The 20199-nt window shown below is 42.3% G+C and overlaps 2 protein-coding genes across 5 annotated transcripts in view; one reads left to right on the forward strand and one right to left on the reverse strand.

Annotated features, from left to right (window-relative positions):
• The window catches only part of FASTKD2 (FAST kinase domains 2), a 225369-nt gene that overhangs the window by 81793 nt on the left and 123377 nt on the right, over positions 1–20199 (reverse strand). For all 4 annotated transcript variants that reach the window (XM_073541909.1, XM_073541906.1, XM_073541907.1 and 1 more), the window contains one exon: positions 10872–11020. In XM_073541909.1, the coding sequence (XP_073398010.1) occupies positions 10872–11020 (149 nt within the window). The remainder of the gene's footprint in view (positions 1–10871; positions 11021–20199) is intronic.
• Positions 11351–18478, forward strand: LOC141047009 (uncharacterized). The gene is made up of 3 exons (XM_073541918.1): positions 11351–11402; positions 17225–17387; positions 17503–18478. The coding sequence occupies exons 1-3, from the start codon at positions 11351–11353 to the stop codon at positions 18476–18478; spliced, it is 1191 nt and encodes a 396-aa protein (XP_073398019.1).

Raw genomic sequence — 20199 nt, forward strand, 5'->3', positions numbered from 1 at the left:
CAGTTGAGGGTTAGCCATGTCTACAAGAAAGGTTTTCAGTTCAACCAAGTGCTGAATCATTAACCCCTTCACCCCCAAGGGTGGTTTGCACGTTCATGACCGGGCCAATTTTTACAATTCTGACCACTGTACCTTTATGAGGTCATAACTCTGGAACGCTTCCATTGATCCCGGTGATTCTGACATTGTTTTCTCGTGACATATTGTACTTCATGTTAGTGGTAAAATTTCATTCAAATAACTTGCGTTTATTTGTGAAAAAAATGAAAATTTGGAAAAATTTTGAAAATTTCGCAATTTTCCAAATTTGAATTTTTATGCCCTTAAATCACAGAGATACGGCACACAAAAAACTTGATAAGTAACATTTCCCACATGTTTACTTTACATCAGCACAATTTTGGAACCAAATTTTTTTTTTGTTAGGAAGTTATAAGGGTTAAAAGTTGACCAGCGATTTCTCATTTTTACAACACCATTGTATTTTTAGGACCACATCACATTTGAAGCCACTTTGAGGGGTCTATATGATAGAAAATACCCAAAAGTGACACCATTCTAAAAACTGAACCCCTTAAGGTGCTCAAAACCACATTCAAGAAGTTTATTAACCCATTAGGTGCGTCACAGGAATTTTTTCGAATATTTAAAAAGAAATGAACATCTAACTTTTTTCACAAAAAAAATACTTCAGGTTCAATTTTTTTTATTTTACCAAGGGTAACAGGAGAAATTGGACTGCAAAAGTTATTGTGCAATTTGTCCTGAGTACGCTGATACCTGATTTGTGGGGGGGGAATGACTGTTTCGGCGCATGGCAGAGCTCAGAATGGAAGGAGCGCCGTTTGACTTTTTCAATGCAAAATTGGCTGGAATTCAGATCGGACGCCATGTCACGTTTGGAGAGTCCCTGATGTACCTAAACAGTGGAAACCCCCTACAAGTGACCCCATTTTGGAAACTAGACCCCCCAAGGAACTTATCTAGATATGTGGTGAGAACTTTGAACCCACAAGGGCTTTACAGAAGTTTATAACGTACAGCGGTACAATTAAAAAATCATATTTTTTCCACAAAAATGATCTTTTCACCCCAATTTTTATTTTCCCAAGGGTAACAGGACCCTAAAAATTATTGTGCAATTTGTCCTGAGTACGCTGATACCCCACATGTGGGGGTAAACCACTATTTGGGCACATGGCAGAGCTCGGAAGGGAAGCAGCGCCATTTGACGTTTTTGGCTGGAATTGAGATCGGACACCATGTCGTGTTTGGAAAACCCCTGATGTACCAAAACAGTGGAAATCCCCCACAAATGACACCATTTTGGAAACTAGACCCCCTAAGGAACTTATCTAGATGTGTGGTGAGCACTTTGACCCCCCCAGTGCTTCACAGAAGTTTATAATGCCCGGGCGTGAAAATAAATAATTCGTATTTTTTCCACAAACATGATCTTTTAGTCACCATTTTTTATTTTCCCTAGGGTACCAGGAGAAATTGGACCCCAAAAGTTGTTGTCCAATTTGTCCTGAGTATGCTGATACCCCATATGTGGGAGAAAACTACTGTATGGGCACACGTCGGGGCTCGGAAGGGAAGTAGTGACGTTTTGGAATGCAGACTTTGATGGAATGGTCTGCGGGTGTCATGTTGCCTTTGGAGAGCCCCTAATGTACCTAAACAGTGGAAACCCCCCACAAATGACACCATTTTGTAAACTAGACCCCCCAAGGAACTTATCTAGATGTGTGGTGAGCACTTTGAACCCCCCAGTGCTTCACAGAAGTTTATAACGCCCGGGCGTGAAAATAAATAATTCGTATTTTTTCCACAAACATGATCTTTTAGTCACCATTTTTTTATTTCCTCAAGGGTACCAGGAGAAATTGGACCCCAAAAGTTGTTGTCCAATTTGTCCTGAGTATGCTGATACCCTATATGTGGGAGAAAACTACTGTATGGGCACATGTCGGGGCTCGGAAGGGAAGTAGTGACGTTTTGGAATGCAGACTTTGATGGAATGGTCTGCGGGTGTCATGTTGCCTTTGGAGAGCCCCTAATGTACCTAAACAGTGGAAACCCCCCACAAATGACCCCATTTTGAAAACTAGACCCACTAAGGAACTTATCTAGATGTGAGGTGAGCACTTTGAACCCCCAAGGGCTTCACTGAAGTTTATAATGCCAGGGCATGAAAATAAAAAAATCGTATTTTTTCCAGAAACATGATCAATTAGTCCCCAATTTTTTCATTTTCCCAAGGGTAACAGGAGAAATTGGACCCCCAAAAGTTGTTGTCCAATTTGGCCTGAGTACGCTGACACCCCATATGTGGGAGAAAACTACTGTATGGACACACGTCGGGGCTCGGAAGGAAAGCAGTGACGTTTTGGAATGCAGACTTTGATGGAATGGTCTGCGGGTGTCAAGTGCGTTTGGAGAGCCCCTGATGTACCTAAACTATTGAAACTCCCCACAAGTGACCCCATTTTGGACACTAGACCCCCCACGGAACTTATCTAGATGTGTGGTGAGCACTTTGAACCCCCAAGTGCTTCACAGAAGTTTAGAACACTCGGACGTGAAAATAAAAAAATCATTTTTTTCCACAAAAATGATATTTTTGCCCCCAATTTTTTATTTTCCTAAGGGTAACAGGAGAAATTGGACCCCAAAAATTGTTTTGCAATTTGTCCTGAGTAGGCTGATACCCTACATGTGGGGGTAAAACACTGTTTGGGCGCATGGCAGAGCTTGGAAGGGAAGGAGCACCATTTGACTTTTTCAACTCAGAATTGGCTGGAATTGAGATCAGACGCCATGTTGCATTTGGAGAGCCCCTGATGTGCCCAAACAGTGGAAACCCCCAATTATAACTCCAACCCTAACCCCAACACACCCCTAACCCTAACCCTAGCCCTAACCCTAAGGCTGTGTGCACACGCTGCGGATTTTGCTGCGGTTCCGCAGCGGTTTTGGCTGCTGCGGACCCGCAGCAGTTTCTGCTGCGGTGTACAGTACCATGATTCCCTATGGGAATCAAAAACCGCAGTGCAGACGGTGCGGAATTTTCCCCGCGAATTATCTGCGGTTTTCAATCCGCAGAAAGAATTGACATGTCAATTCTTTCTGCGGATTCTCCTGCGGTTTGCCATCTCCTCTATTGAGGAGATGAAAAACCGCAGGACAAAACCGCAGAGCAATCCGCAGGTAAAACCGCAGGTCTTTTGACCTGCGGTTTCACCTGCGGATTTTACAAAATCCGCACGGATGAATCCGCACCTAATCCGCAGCGTGTGCACACAGCCTTACCCTAACGGGAAAATGGAGATAAATACTTTTTTTTTAGTTTTATTATTTTTCCCTAACTAAAGGGGTGATAACGGGGGGTTTGACTTACTATTTATGGCGGTTTTTATGTTTGGCGGCTGTCACACGCTAAAAGACGCTTTTTATTGTAAAATAGTTTTTGCATCACCACATTTTGAGAGCTATAATTTCTCCATATTTTGACCCACTGAGTCATGTGAGGTCTTATTTTTTGCGGGACGAGTTGACGTTTTTACTGGTACCATTTTCGGGCACGTGACATTTTTTGATCGCTTTTTATTCCTATTTTTGGGACGCAGAATTTACAAAAACCAGCATTTCATGAATTTCTTTTGGGGGGGTGCGTTTACACCGTTCCGCGTGCGGTAAAATTGATAAAGCGGTTTTATTCTTCGGGTCAGTACGGTTACAGCGATACCTCATTTAGGTCGTTTTTTTATGTTTTTGTCGGTTTTATGCAATGAAAACTATTTTATATAAAAAATAATTATTTTTGCATCGCTTTATTCTGTGAGCTATAACTTTTTTATTTTTTCGCTGATGATGCTGTGTGGCGGCTCGTTTTTTGCGGGACAAGATGACGTTTTCAGCGGTACCATGGATATTTATATGTGTCTTTTTGATCGCGCGTTATTACACTTTTTGTTTGGCGGTATGATAATAAATCATTATTTTTTGCTTCGTTTTTTATTTTTATTTTTTAAGGGGTTCGCTAAAAGGGTTAACTAATGGGACAGTTTTATAGGGCGGGTTATTACGGAAGCGGCGATACCTAATATGTGTACTTTTATTGTTTTTTTTTTTTATTATTTCCAAAAAATGGATTTATTGAGGGAATATTTTTTTTTTTTTTCCTAATTTATTTGGCGATTTTTTTTAAATTTATTTTTACATTTTTTTTTAATCTGTCACAGGCATTGAAGAAGACTTCCTCTTGCCTGCGCTTTGCAGGCACTGAGGAAGCCAGCTTCCTCAGGTCCCCGAAGGCCCCCGTCGCCATCTTGGATTCGGGGGCCTGGAGGATAGGAGCCCCCCGCAGCAGCGCTGCACATTGCGCTGCCGTGGGGGGCTCAGGGAAGCACGGAGGGAGCCCCCTCCCTGCCGATGCTTCCCTTTAACTCCCGGTACACCGCGATCATGTTTGATCGCGGTGTGCAAGGGGTTAACGTGTCGGGGGCGGTCCGTGACCGCCCCTGACACATAGTGCCGGGTGTCAGTTGTGATAATCAGCTGACACCCGGCCGCGATCAGCGGCGCTCACCACGTGGGCGCCGCTGATCGCGGTAGACGTACTATCCCGTCCACGGTCATACGGGCCCGGGTACCGTGGACGGGATAGTACGTCGGATGTCAGGAAGGGGTTAAGTAAGTACTGCCCCATCGTGTGGGGTTCTGGCAACAGTAGCCAATTTTCTCACCTTGCCAATCAGTGCAGCAGCATGTCCTTCTTGCAGACTGTCTCTTATAGCCAGCTGTAGCGTATGCACAACACAGCGCATGTGATGAATGAAAGAACATATTGACACAGTTTCAACAAGATCATCTAAACTATCATGTTGCTGTTCATCTGAAGCAACTTCAGTTTGCTCCTCAGTTACAATACTGTGTTCCTCTATTTCAAACATTTCTGTGTCTGTGGACCCAGAATGTTCTTCTAGCTGCTGGTCACCATCATTACTCTCATTCATTAGCTTAATAGTACTTATATTTGAAGCATTGTCAGTTACGACAGAAAGAACTTGCTCTTTTTTAAGTTCATAGTCTTGCAGAACCTTCTCCACCAGGACCTGGAGAAACTCACTGGTGTGATGAGCTTTGGTGTCTTTTACTGCCAATGTCTTGGTAACTATTTCATTTGTCACAAACAAATCGGACATTGATGGCAAAATAGTTCACTCTGTGACGTGTGCAGGCATCCATTTTAAGAAACAGAAAGCGTCCCTTGAGAGTTTTTTTAAGTTCTTCCTTTTGTTTAAAAGCTTCTTCGATTACTAATTTTCTAATACTCTCTCTCTCCAGAGAAACACCAAGCTTGCAGGCCATTTCCCCATTCAGACACATAAAAGCTGGTCGTGAAAATAATGAAATAGGCACACTATCCTTTACAACAAGCTCTATGATTGATCTGTTTTTTAAATGTATCTACGGTCATTGTCACAGTAACTTTGTCACTGACAAAATATCTTGCAACTGATAGCTGCAAAGTTCTCTGCTCCTTTGTTTGGCTGGAAGAGCTGGGCACTGGTTCATTGGTTTGGATGCAGTCTTTCTCATCCACTGCTTTCAGTACTTCTGGATGAAAGCGCTGTAAATGTCTCTTTAGATTAGAAGCTCTGGTAGGAGCATTTTTATCTTTGCCTGAATATGCACTCATCTTGGCTTTACAGCATTTGTTTTCGTCTGGATCATTTGTCATACACTGACAGACATAATGTTTTCTATCTTGAGTGATGGTGAAATGTTCAAATACAGCTGATTTAATGTGATGCTTCTTTGACATTCTCAGGTTTTTAATTCTGCATTCACAATCCAAATGACAATTGTTTTTCCTAAAAACAATTGTACAAAATTATTGCCAGGTCGTACAACTGATATAGTGGTCAGTAATACTGTTATTATTCCTCATGTACTCACAGTTAACTGATGCAAAGTTTGTTGAAAGGATAATACTTCTTACAGTCTTCCTCTTCTGAGTAGCAGGCAGCTGTGAGAAGCTTGGAAGACGCACACCTAGTATGATCTAGTCTAGAGGAGGAGCTTTACTACTAAGAATTTGCAACACATTTTCACTTTCAGTTTCATACATTGTAAGTAGGGGGGTTGGGGCAGCATGAGGTTAACCAAGTAGAAGATTAGATAAGGGCAGTGGAGAACAGTGACACACAAGAAGTAAGAAATGTCTCTATCTCCAGCAGAACTGCTTATCACTGTTGTTCAGTTTGATAGAACATATATATCTGTGTAACATTTAAAAAATTCATATGAAAGTTCAATTATGAAATATTAATACATTTTTTTTAAAGCTGGAGTCGGTACATTTCTACCGACTCCGACTCCAACTCCGACTCCACGACTCTGACTCCACAGCCCTGTATACACATCACTTTTATATATGCCCACATTGCTGCGCCGCTATGTATTTATAGTGGATGGTGCTCATTATGATACTTACTATCATCAGATTTTATTATCTGCCTCCCAGGCGCGTTTATAATTTTTTTTCTATATAGTATGTTTATTCACATAGTGGACACGCATATTACTGCGTCTAATACGAACATTCCATAGATATTCTTTACAGACATTCTTTACAGATAATTGCTTTCAATATTTCGCTGGCTATCAAGCCTTTCTTCTGGTCTGAACATGCCCCACTTCTGTCCTTAGTGCAGGACGACGCATGTGCACATACACAGATGTCTCATACATCGTTTATTTTTGCTTTTTCTGACATGCCACACTTCCGTCCTGACTGATGGTCTGCTCACGCGCCTTTACCGCTAGCTTATCTTTTCAGCTGCTCCACATTTTCCTGATTAAAATGCTTTAAATAGTTTCTTTCACTGGTGTTGTATTCACTTCTCCATTGACTGCGGCGCTGTCCTGTTCTACCGCTTATCCTGCTTAGAGGGTTGTCATCTGGAATTGATTGCTTCACAATAATGGTAGTGTATATAATATGGTTTTTATGGACTTGGTTTCATTTGGCAAAAACTTTGTTTTTCCTTTCCTTTTTCTAGAATCTTATCATTATCCTCACGGTTACACAGGTATATACATATTTTTTTATATATATTTTTCCTCTTTCTATACCACACTGGTGAGATACCAGAAACTGCCTTAGGTTCTAGTGAATTTCTTGACCTTTTTGTCAATATATATTTTTTTCTGCTCAATGTGAACTGCCTCCAATGATGGATATCAGAACTATCTAAAACTTTGCTATTTGAGTGATATGTCTACAATATCATAGATTTAATATTTATATATAAATATGTATCAGTCAGCAATTCATTTATTTTGTATAATAATTCATATTTTGTATAATAATTCATATTTTGTGATTTGGTGTTTAATTTTGTGTTTTACCTAGATAAGATACCCTTGAAAAAGGCTAGTAAAGCCGAAACGTTGGGTGATTTGTGTGACTGTTATTTTCAATAAAATAATCAAGCATATCAAAAGAAGCTCTTTTCAGCCTCAGGTTATTATTTTTAATACCTTAGGGTGGACAGGGCTAAGTCCGCCATCATGTCCCACGTCGCGGAAGAGGATACATGGAGGCGACACTCGCATGTGCTCGCCTGTTGTTGGTTTGGGGAGATCGGACCCTTTCAATAGGGTCCGTCGCCCGTCTCATCTTCATAGAGGAAAAAAAAAAAAAAGAAAGAACGTCTGGAAACAGACAGACGTGTGCCTCCAACAGACACTAAGCAATAAACTGGTTTCCGCTCGCAATCGGGGCAAGGGTGTATATGGCGGAGGAGGCGCTATCCTCTTTTTTTCATTTAGTGTCAGCCTCCAGGCGGCGGTAGCATACACCCACAGTACTTGTGTCCCCCAATTAGGCGAAGGAGAAAAGACTTGATTTGTAAAGGTACATACCTGTCTATATAAGACCTCAAAGCTCACAGTGCATGTCAGACCAAATGAGAATCATGAGGTCAAAGGAACTGGCCAAGGAGCTCAGAGACAGAATTGTGGCAAGGCAGAGCTCTGGTCAAGGTTACAAAAGAATTTCTGCAGTACTCAAGGTTCCTAAGAGCACAGTGGCCTCCATAATCCTTAAACGGAAGAAGTTTGGGACCACTAGAAGACTTCCTAGACAAGGCCGTCCAGCCAAACTGAGCATTCGAGGGAGAAGAGCCTTGGTGAGAGAGATAAAGAACCACCCCAAGAACACAGTGGCTGAGCTCCACATATGCAGTAGGGAGATGGGAGAAAGTCAACTACCACTGCAGCCCTCCACCAGTTGGGCCTTTATGGCAGAGTGGCCCGATGGAAGCCTCTCCTCAGTGCCTGATATATGAAAGCCTGCATAGAGTTTGCTAACAAACACATGAAGGACTCCCAGACTATGAGAAATAAGATTCTCTGGTCTGATGAGACGAATATAGAACTTTTTGGTGATAATTCTAAGCTGTATGTGTGGAGAAAACCAGGCACTGCTTATCACCAGCCCAATACAATCCCAACAGTGAAATATGGTGGTAGCAGCATCATGCTATGGGGGTGTTTTTTAGCTGCAGGGACAGGACGACTGGTTGCAATTGAAGGAAACATGAATGCGGCCAAGTACAGAGATATCCTGGATGAAAACCTCTTCCAGAGTGCTCTGGATCTCAGACTTGGCCGAAGGTTCACCTTCCAACCATACAATGACCCTAAGCACACAGCTAAAACAACAAAGGAGTGGCTTCAGAACAACTCTGTGACCATTCTTGACTGGCCCAGCCAGAGCCCTAACCTAAACTCAATTGAGCATCTCTGGAGAGACCTGAAAATGCCTGTCCACCAACGTTCACCATCCAACCTGACAGAACTGGAGAAGATCTACAAGGAAGAATGGCAGAGGATCCCCAAATCCAGGTGTGAAAAACTTGTTGCATCATTCCCAAGACGACTCATGGCTGCACTAGCTCAAAAGGCTGCTTCTACTCAATACTGAGCAAAGGGTCTGAATACTTATGACCATGTGATATTTCAGTTTTTCTTCTTTATTGAATTTGCAAAAATTTCTACGTTTCTGCTTTTTTCAGTCAAGATGGGGTGCAGAGTGTACATTAATGAGAAAAAAATGAACTATTTTGAATTTACCAAATGGCTGCAATGAAACAAAGAGTGAAAAATTTAAAGGGGTCTGAATACTTTCCGTACCCACTGTATATGGGATTACTCATAAATAAATGTAAATTGGTTATTATTATATCTCAGTATTTCATATACCCCCAAAAGAAGCCAATGTGTGTCGGGGTCGCTGCATCCCACCACCAGGTTGTATATGGGCACACTACTGTATGTGTTGATCTGTTTGATATCTCCATTTGTTCCACTTATATCACATTGGCATTGAGGTTGGCTTCATATAATGTCTTTTTGTGACAGGTCTGGATTTGTCTAATTATTTAGTATATTTTGACCTAGAGCACTGTTGATATAGAACATTGTTTCTTGATAGTAGTGCTGTCCTTTCTCCCACCCATCTGATAACTGGCTTGGAAAGACGCTGCTGCAAGCCAGGTAAGGGATGCTGCTGCACGCTGAGCTACACGAGGCAAATGTCAAACGCTCAGTGAATATCGGGCATGTGTCCTACTATGTATCCTGGTAAATCACACTGAAATGGCAAGGAATTAAATATTATTTCTTTACAGTAGTTTTTGGGCTAGGATACTACATTTTTTGGGTTTCTTCGATTAAGCTTTTTGTTGCAATTGTTCTTTGGGCATACTGTACCTCAGGTAACCAGGAAACTTTGGACACTCTTGACTTGTACAAAGAAAATCTAAATTATAATAATAAAAAAGTACTAAATTCTGATATGTTTTCAGAGTGTGGACACAGAACACAAACATGGACTGTAAGAGAGAAAGAGGACTAGAACCATAGCACCACCTATTGGAAGTAGCAATCCTGAAAGTCAATATTGACTTTTTTATGAACTTTTCAATAAGACTACAATAAATGCCAAATCAGAAACTCAGTTTGAAGAAATGTATTTAGACCTCTTTGAAGAGGCAATTTGCATAGTCAATTTCCCAGAGGAGAATTACATGTCCTATAAGTCTCCTTAGGCTGAGTGCAGACGGAGTTTTGAGCCCTGCGGATTTTTCCGTGCAGAATGGAAGAAAACCGCAGGTCAAATGACCTGCATTTTTCCTGCGGATTTCTTCCATTTTTCACGCGGTTTTCATGCGGATTTTGTGCGGTATTCCATTGCGGTTTTCCCCCTGCGGATTTGGTGACAGGGGAGATAGAAAACCGCACAAAAGAAGTAACATGCTGTGGATTTTGTACCGCAGGAAAACCGCGCGGAAAAATCCGCAGCGTCTGCACAGCGTTTTTTTTTTTCCATTCATTTTAAAGGTACTGTACATCACAATGCGGATATGCAACGTTTCTGCGCGGTAAAATCCGCTGCGGAAACGCTGCATATCTGCATCGTGTGCACATGGCCTAACAATGGCATGTCAGGATTGTCCCTCTCCACAAGGAGAGACGTTACCCTTTAGACCCCAGACAGAGGCCTTTCATACAGCCAAATCAGATCTCATGCCTTGCACTGAGGAGGGAAAGCATCCAGAAACACGCTTCTGCAAATTGTGATTCTGGTCTGGCTGTTACCTCAAGCCATGTGGCCAGGCTCATTAAAGGGTCAATATTGACTTTTAGGATTGCTATTTCCAGTAGGTGGTACTAGAGTCCTAGTCCTCTTCCTCTCTGAAGAGACAATTTGTATATATACTTTTTATTGCAACTGTACCCTAGTGGAGAGGCTAAATGCAGTGCCGAACATGTAAGGTAGTTCCTCTACTCACTTATCAAACTTTTGTCTTCTAGAAGTTTGTTGATAGCAAATGGAAGAACTAGTCCAAGTAAGCAAAGGTTGTAAACAGTTCTTAGAAGTTCTTTATTCCTCATACTATTCATATGTACTTCCAGTGCAGTGTTCAAGGTCTCCAGGAACCTGTACCAAAGAGAATAAAGGTATAGGAGTTTATAGAAGTTGTCCACTACTTGGACAACTACTTCTTATACCCCAAACTTGGCCCCGAATAAATAATAAAGCTTATACTTCCCTCTCGTGCCAGCGCTGTTCCCGCGCTGACGACACTTGCTCTCCCTGATGCTTTTGTGCGGTGTTGTGATCAATCAATGCTGATGTCACTGTCTCCACCTTCGGACAAATCGAACAAGAGCTGAAGTCCGAGATTAGCTGCAGCCCGGACTTTCTCTTCATGTTTGATTTGTCAGAAGGCGAAGGCAGTGACGCCATCGCTGCTTGGGTGCCAATGTCATGACACTGCAGGAGAGCCCCGGGGAGAGTGGGAACAGCGCCGACACAGGAGGTGGGTATAGGTTTTATTATATATATTATATATATTATATATATATATATATTATATATATATTTATTATATATAGGTTTAGATGTTCTCAACAACTAAACATTTCTACTTTGTTTTCAGGCCTCTTTGTGGCGTAGCTAAACAGGTGCATTACTTCTTTGTAACTACTTTTATTCTCTTTATTTTCTATAACCCTAATATAATTACTGAAATGTCACCATTTGTGAACTTTTTTTTCCTGGGCAAGTCAGGGAACCAGGTGACCAAAATAATGGCAAATGGGATCTAAAATTTGAAAATGGTGAAAAATGTAGAATTATAATCATTTGTGGCTAGCACCACTATTGATAGTCCACAGAATTAATATTACTGAAAAAGGTCTTCTATTGCGGCTTCATAAAAAATTTTTTTTACAGCGCATCACATAAGAGGACTTGAGCATTATGCACACTCATACTCACAGCATACACTGGAACATAGGAAGTCATGGAAAATACATTTTTTAACAAGTAACAATTCACCTCCTGATATCACAAAAACCATTGTACATAAAAAATAATTAGAAAGACATAGAAAAGACGCAGACATAATGCATAACAAGACATGTCATGTTCAGTAATAATGTATGCTTTCTATGTAGATTTAAGCCTAATCTAATGTGCGTTGGGATCCAGAAGGCCTCTCGGCTTAATAGAAACCTTGGAATATCAGCACTGTGCACACGTTTACTAAAGTAATTCCAGACTTCTGATAAAACTCTGACATCCCTCTATATAGCTGCACACTTCTGCACATCTATGCAAATACATACTTCCATTCATGTGACGCCCCATTCACATCGGCAATACTGGTGAATCTTGACAGCGTATGCACCACGCCGGGCAACCCGTATATCTCAATCGCTATGCCATATGTACAGAAGGATTTCATGCCTCCATGATGAACATCTATAATGTGTCTCACAGCATTTGAAACGTTCTGTTTTATATTAGTAATCCCAATAAGGATCTCTAAAATTCTTCTTTAAAAGTTGAACTGTGCACCTTACATATGATAAATTGCATGCCACACATTCTATGATGTAAAGTTTTAGACAGGTGTGCAATTATTAATAAAATGCTGTGCTGACACAGCATGTATTCTTAATTATACCAGATGTAAATTGAGTAGGGTCCAGGGACATGAGCTAGAGTTTATGTGAGAATGACTGTTGACCCTTAGGGTGTGTGCACACGCTGCGGATTCTGCCGTGGATCCGCAGCGGTTTTGGTCCTGCGGATCCACAGCAGTTTCTGCTGCGGTGTACAGTACCATTACAATCAATGCAAAATGAAAACCGCTGTGCAGACAGTGCAGATTTTTCCGCACGGATTTGCTGCGGTTTCAAAACCGCAGCATGTCAATTCTTTGTGCGGATTCCGCTGCAGTTTGGCACCTGCTCCATGGCAGGTGTCAAACCGTAGGGGAAAACCGCAAGCTAAACCGCAGGAAAACTGCAGATAAGCCGCAGGTCTTTTGACCTGCGGTTTTTGACAAATCCTCGCGGAAAAATCCGCAAGACAATCCGCAGCGTGTGCACACAGCCTTAGGGTGTGTGCACACGTTGCGGATTAGTCTGCGGTGTTTTCTGCAGAGAAAGATAGAGATTATTTGTATGTCCCATGACGTAAACTGCAGCTGCGGTTCTGCAAAAAAGAAGTGACATGCCGCAGAAAATAAACCGCAGCGAAACTGCGTTGAATTTTCCGCATGTGCACAGCGGATTTGGTTTTGGATTTGGTACTGTAAGGCCTCTTTCACACTTCAGTTTTTTGCCATCAGTCAAAATCCGCCAAAATTTGAAATTGGCGGATCCGCTTTTTATTGTTGCGGATCCGCCATTTTCCCCATTGGGATACATTAGTGGCGGATTTTGACGGATGGTCGTCCATTGCGTCCGATATTCGGCGGATCCGCAAAATTCTTTGCGGATTCTGTCTGAGGGGGACGGAGCTTTTAACGTTTTTTTTCGCCGTCAAAATGGCGGATGACGACGGATCCGCCGTCATCCGCCATGCGGTAGAATGGGCGCCTATGGGCGGCGGATCCGCCGGGATCCGCGATTTTGCGGAATCCGCCAGCAGGATCTGCAAAATCGTACTGGGCATGCCCAGAAAAAAAGATACTTTTCCAGACAGTCCCAAAACTATATAAGGTGGGCTAATTGGGCCCAGACATGCAGTGGCAGCCAGCCAGACAGCAAGCAAGCCAGCAAGCCATCCAGCCACCAAGACTGCCACCAAGCCTGCCAGACAAGCCACCAAGCCTGCCAGACAAGCCACCAAGCCTGCCAGACAAGCCACCAAGCCTGCCAGACAAGCCACCAAGCCTGCAGACAGCCACACAGCTATCAAGAGGCCTGCCAGTACCAGCTCACCAACAAGTGTGATTATACCTATTTATCACATTTCTGTGTGTGCGTGTGTGTGTGTGAGTGTGTGTGTGTATGGCCTGCTAGTGTGTAAGCCTGCCTGTGTGTGTGTGGTCTGTGAGTGTTGCATGTCTGTGTTTTTTTTTTTATACTTTTTTTCTGTTGCTTGTGTACTGCATTTTATTTTCATACAACTGTAATTATATTGTATTTTTTATGCTGTGATTGAGTGGTGTATGGTATGTGGTGTAATTGGGCCCAGACAATCCGGCACCAGCAACACAAGACACCAAGCAAGATATCCGACTCCAGCCTGCCTGACAGAAGATTCAACTAGAGCTATAAAACCTGTCTGCCCAGCTGCAAGTCTACCACCTGCAAGACCCTTGGAGCGTGTGTGTGTGTGTGTGTGGTGTCTGTAATGCATTTTTTTTATTCCATTTTTCTGTTGCATGTGTACTGCATTTTATTTTCATACAACTGTAATTATATTGTATGTTTTATGCTGTGATTGAGTGATGTATGGTATGTGGTGTAATTGGGCCCAGACAATCCGGCACCAGCAACACAAGACCCTTGGAGCGCGTGTGTGCGTGTGTGTGTGTGTGTGTGTGTGTGTGTGGTGTCTGTAATGCATTTTTTTTTTTTTAATTCCATTTTTTTTTCTGTTGCATGTGTACTGCATTTTATTTTCATACAACTGTAATTATATTGTATTTTTTATGCTGTGATTGTGTGGTGTAAGGCCGGTTTCATATTTGCACTTTATAGCGCAGCGATGACCCGCACATGGCCGCTGCTAATCCCCGTCCCATCCGGTCATCGCCGCCTACTAGCGCACATGGACGCTTAGGATCTGTGCACCTTATGTTTAGTATGGGGTGCGCAGATGGTGCGCTGGCAGGATTTTACAGTGTGCTGTGCACTTTTGAAGGTGTGCCCTTGTGCGCCAAATGCAGCATGTTGCATTTTGTCGTGCATGGCACACCTTCAAAAGTGCGCAGCACACAGTAAAATCCTGCCAGCGCACCATCTGCGCACCCCATACTAAACATAGGGTGCGTATATCCCAAGCGTCCATGTGCGCTAGTAGGCGGCGATGACCGGATGGGACGGGGATTAGTGCAAATGTGAAACTTACCTAACTGGTATTGTATGTGGTGTAATTGGGCCCTGACATCTGGCAACAGCCACACTGAAGACACCGAACCAGACATCAAACTCAGCTGCAAATCTTCCACCTGCAAAAGTGTGTGTGTGTGTGTGTGTGTGTGTGTGTGTGTGTGTGTGTGTGTGTGTGTGTGTGTGTGTGTGTGTGTGTGTGTGTGTGGCCTGGCTGTGTGGGTTTTTTTTATTTTATTTTCAGATTTGCAATTGTGTTAATGTATATGTTGTAAATTGGTGTTTTTTTATTTTTCATTTATTGTGGTATTTAAAATAAAGAGCAGAGGAGCTCCTATTTGTTGGAAAAAAAAATTATAAAAAAAAAAAAAAATAATAAACTGTTTTGAAAAAATCTCGTTTTGTATCATTTAAAAAGAAGTTAAAATTAAGTTACCATAAAGGTATATAAGTGTGGTTAAAAGTGAGATTGCAACATGAAAATAATCTGGGTATACACAGCTGAGTTTTTAAGGGAATTCAAAAACATCCATCTGGGTATACACAGCTGAGTTTTTAAGGGAATTCAAAAACATCCAAACACAGTGTGGGTATACACAATAAACACCTTCAATCACTGGTTACACTCTCGGTGAGAGTTTGAGGGAATGCAAACACTGGTTTACACACCTTAATCACTGGTTACTCTCGGTGAGAGTTTGAGGGAATGCAAACACTGGTTTACACACCTTAATCACTGGTTACACTTGGTAACACCTTCAATCACTGGTAACACTACACTGGTTTACACACCTTCAATCACTGGTTACACTTGGTGACACTTTTTCAGGGAATTCACATGCAAAAAAGGGGTTTACACAAAATATTACACACCTTCAATCACTAGTTACACTCGGTGAGAGATAAGGAAATGTAAACATGAAAACACTTAATCATTTTCTTAATACTTACAGATCACTAAATAATGAAGAACCAAAAAAGCAGAGATGGTCAGCCAGACGGCAGAAGGGATGGTCAAAGACAGCGCAGCAGCGAGGAACGGCGAGAGTGCAGCAGCGAGGAACGGCGAGAGCGCAGCAGCGAGGAACGGCGAGAGCGCAGCAGAGAGGAACGGCGAGTGCGCAGCAGACAGGAACACACAGGCCGTGGCAGAGTACATGCAAGTTTCCCTGTAAGTATAAAGACCTGAAAGCTTATTATGATCGTTTCTATAGTATCTTAGCAATTATATTTGTACTTCCAGATAACTTCAGAAAGGACCACCAACCAGACCGCAGCAGAGACGGTGAGGAATGCAGCAGCGAACACGGTCGGACAGGCAGCGGAGATGGTCGCACAGACTGCAGCAGATACCGCCAGCCAACCTTTATTTTCCCTGTAAGTATAAAGGCCTGAAAGCTTATTATGATCCTTTGTATAGTAGCTTAACAAGTGTCTTTATACTTGCAGATCACTTCAGGAAGCACCGCAGCTGCCAACGCAGCTGCCAACGCAGCAGCCACAAACCATTATGTCTTCTCCTGAAAGCTCCCCCTCACATCATCAGCGAGCTGAGGTAAAAATTTTTTTTTTTTTTTTATTTAAACTAATTTTTTTTTTTGGGTTAAAAACACTATCCTATTATGTTTTAACAGGAAGCTGATTCAGAGGAGCTTCCAGGAGGAGACGTGCAGGGTGGAGAGACGCAAGGAGGGGGTGCGCAGAGTGTAAGTTTAGCACATACACAGATACATAATGCTACACCCAACACAAACATTCATCACAGTGCACACACCATAACTCCGCATCCATCGAAACAAAATTTTTTTTTTTTCTTTCCCACAGTCTTCAGAATCCGGTGCCCGTACTAGAGTGACTCCCAGGACATCCCAGGGTCGTCAAGGTGATGCATCTGGTGGTCGGCAAATGGTAAGTAACCCTATTTGGATAATTGTTTAAATGAACATCATGTGTTTGAATAGAATGTAATTTTTTTTTTCTTTTGTTTTTTATCTTCACAGGTTTCACAGCGTGCTCCCCGCAGACATCTGGAGGAGGGTGTGGTCATTGATACTGATGACCTCATCCATGAGGTGGAAAACCGGGAGCCACTGTGGAACATGGCAAACCGTCTACCAACCAACCACCCGACGGCTCTGGGATGAGGTGTGTTCCGAGGTTATTGACAACTGAGAGGAACTCAATGCGAGGGCCAAGGATTTTGTGCGTAAGTATTACAACTTCAGTAACTTATATTTCCAGCATGTGAAGTGTTGAATACTAAACCTTTTTTTTTTTTTTTGCTTCACAGGTGACAGGGTTATCACACGGTGGCGGTCGCTCCGGGATCGCTTCAAGAGGGACTACAACAAAGAGATTCAGACCCCGAGTGGATCGTCGGGAGGACGCCGGGGACCCCAGTACAAAAACTTCAAAGCCCTGGCGTTCCTGCGATCTACAATGGTGTGCAGAAGGTAAATATTCCCCAAACAATTCCTGTAGTAGAAATGTTTAACCAATTTTTTTTTCAGCAGACTTTAATTAAATATCAATATTTTTAATATACATTTTTTTTTCTCTTTTTTTTAGCACCATCTGCAGCACTCGGGAGTCTGCATCAGAGTTGCGTCCCTCTGGAGTGATCCCTAGTGAGACCGCCCCCGGTGACCACATCGAGGTATCCGACCCCTCTGTACCTACCCTCTTGTCTCATCCCTCTATCCCCTCCACCAGCACTGGAGCAGCAGGGCAGACTTCATCACATGAAGCTGCTGGTGACGACTTGTTCCCTGTTCCCCACCCCTCAGACACTGCTGCAACATCTCGACCAACTTTTGGTTCTGGCCGGCAGCGTCTGAGGAGTCAGGAAAGGCTGACCTTGTCTGACTGTTTGAATCTAAACTCAACTGTTCAACACGGTTTCCACACTTATGGACAACGGTTATCTTCTGGGTTGACCATGATCAATCAAAGTATCATGGAACTCAGAAGATACATGGAACAGATGAATTTAGAATCAAACCAGACACCGAGACATACCTTTTTTCAATCTGTTGTCCGGCAAATGGAAGGTTTAAGTACTCACCAGCAGATGCGTGTGATGCAAGCCTGTCAGAATGCTCTAGTGGAAGTGCTTGCTGAAGCATCTCATCCTCCCCCTGTCCATCCTCCCCCTGTCTATCCTTCCACAGTCCATCCTTCCACAGTCCATCCTTCCACCACCATCCATCACACAGCCGTCCCTCCTCCTACCACTCCCTCTCCTTTCTCTAGTTCCCCATTCCATTCTTCCCAGTACCTACCTTCCCCACTGCATTATACCCCAATGCCCTCACCATACCCACCCCCACATACACCTTCAATGTACCCACAAACCTCATCTGTCCATCCACTCCCGTCCCAACCACATGTGTTAAACCCCCCTTCCACTTCTGGTCCTCACCAACTCCCTCCCCAGTCCTCTACCCCCCCCTCGATGTGGTCAACCCTGTTAACCCCTCCAATACTATCTCCACCCAACATTATCACACTCTGTGATGTTTTCTTAAAAAAAAATAAAAAATAAAAAAAATAAAAAAAAAAGGTAATATATACCAAGAAAAAAAGTTACAAAAAGTAATATATACCAAAAAAAAATTACAAAAAAGGTAATATACCAAAAAAAAAAAAATTACAATATTACAAATTCAGAAATAAACTGGTTTTTTTTCTCAAAAAACTTTATTGTGTTGTTTCTTTTTTGCTTCTTTTGCAATATTCAAATTACACCAGTGGTGTAAAAGGTAAACACAACACTTGGTAACACAACACACAACAATATTTCACTGTACACCGGTGGTGTACAAGGTACAAAAAAACACTTGGTAGCACAACATTTGGTACCATTTCAAAGTGTGAAACGCTTGGTACACAACACTTGGTAAAATTTCAAAGTGTCACATTTTACACTTGGTACATTTGTAAGTGCAAAACAACACTTGGTAAAACTTTATGCTTGGTACCCAAAAATTTGTACCCAACAATTGGTAACACTAGTAAAACTTTATGCTTGGTACCCAACAATTGGTAACGCTGGTAAAGTGTAAAACTTGAAGAAAAAAAAAAAAAATGGTAAACCAAATCACATGGTAACAATGCTTGGGAAATCCAAACACTTGGTAACATTTCAGTTAAAAAAAAAAAAAAAAAAAATTACTCACAATTGGTATAGAAAATTATATCATGTCATCTTGCCAGTCCACTTGTCCCTCTTGGGTCACAAAATAGTCTGCAAAGGTGTCCCTGATTCTTGCCACTGATCCAGTACTCCAAAAAGTTTGTTGCTCATAATCTCACAAGGTGGTTCCAGACAGATTATCATCAATGGAAACTGGTTCCTTTGAAAGGACAAAATTGTGCAGGATTACACAGGCCTTAACCACCTCATCCACAGTCTCTGTTTTCATTTTCATGGCTGTTAACAGGACTCTCCATTTGGCAGTTAAAATTCCAAACGCACACTCCACAACTCTGCGCGCTCTAGTTAACCGATAGTTATAGATTCTTTTCCGGTGTGTTAATCCACGACTACCGTATGGTTTGAGTAGGTGTTTAGATAGCTGAAAAGCATCGTCGCCAACGCACACAAAAGGCATTGGTGGGCCTGTTGTTCCAGGGAGTGGTCTTGGAGGTGGGAAGTTAAAATTATCTCCATACAAGCGACGGCCCATGGTGGAAATCTTGAACACCTGAGAGTCATTAGAACGACCGTATGCACCAATGTCCACGGCAATGAATTTGCAGTTTGCATCCGAAATGGCCATCAGCACAATAGAAAAGAATTTCTTATAGTTGTAAAACTGTGAACCAGATCCCATAGGTTTCACAATCCTGATATGCTTGCCATCCACGGCACCGATGCAGTTTGGAAACTGGCAGATTTCTTGAAACTTCTCTGCAATCTCCAGCCACCTCTCCTGTGTTGGCTCTGGAATGTATTCCTCCTGTAGAGAATCCCATAATGCCCTGCAGGTTTGTTGTACAATTCCAGCAATAGTGGAAATCCCAATCCGGAACTGGAAATGGAGGGAGGTGAAGGATTCTCCAGTTGCCAGGAATCTGTTAAAAAAATTGAAACAGTAAAATTAATACAAACTACAAGCCATAACATAACAATAAAATCCTGCAGAATCAGAAACATTTTAAAATTTAGGTAACTTACCGAAGGGTCACCATCAAACGCTCCGCCGGTGATATAGAAAACCGCATGTAGGTGTCCCTTCTCCAGATTTGTTCTCCAACACGATC

The sequence above is a fragment of the Dendrobates tinctorius genome, unplaced genomic scaffold, assembly GCF_039654945.1.
Source record: "Dendrobates tinctorius isolate UK_male_01 unplaced genomic scaffold, ASM3965494v1 ptg000125l, whole genome shotgun sequence".
In the NCBI taxonomy this organism is placed as follows: Eukaryota; Metazoa; Chordata; class Amphibia; order Anura; family Dendrobatidae; genus Dendrobates; species Dendrobates tinctorius.

Bases quoted from the DNA above. Each gene is read 5' to 3' on its own strand.
- LOC141047009 (XM_073541918.1), top strand. From the start codon at position 11,351: ATGACACTGCAGGAGAGCCCCGGGGAGAGTGGGAACAGCGCCGACACA. The intron at 11,403-17,224 runs GTGGGTATAGGT...TTTGCTTCACAG, and splicing joins GAACAGCGCCGACACAGGAG to GTGACAGGGTTATCACACGG. The intron at 17,388-17,502 runs GTAAATATTCCC...TCTTTTTTTTAG, and splicing joins TCTACAATGGTGTGCAGAAG to CACCATCTGCAGCACTCGGG.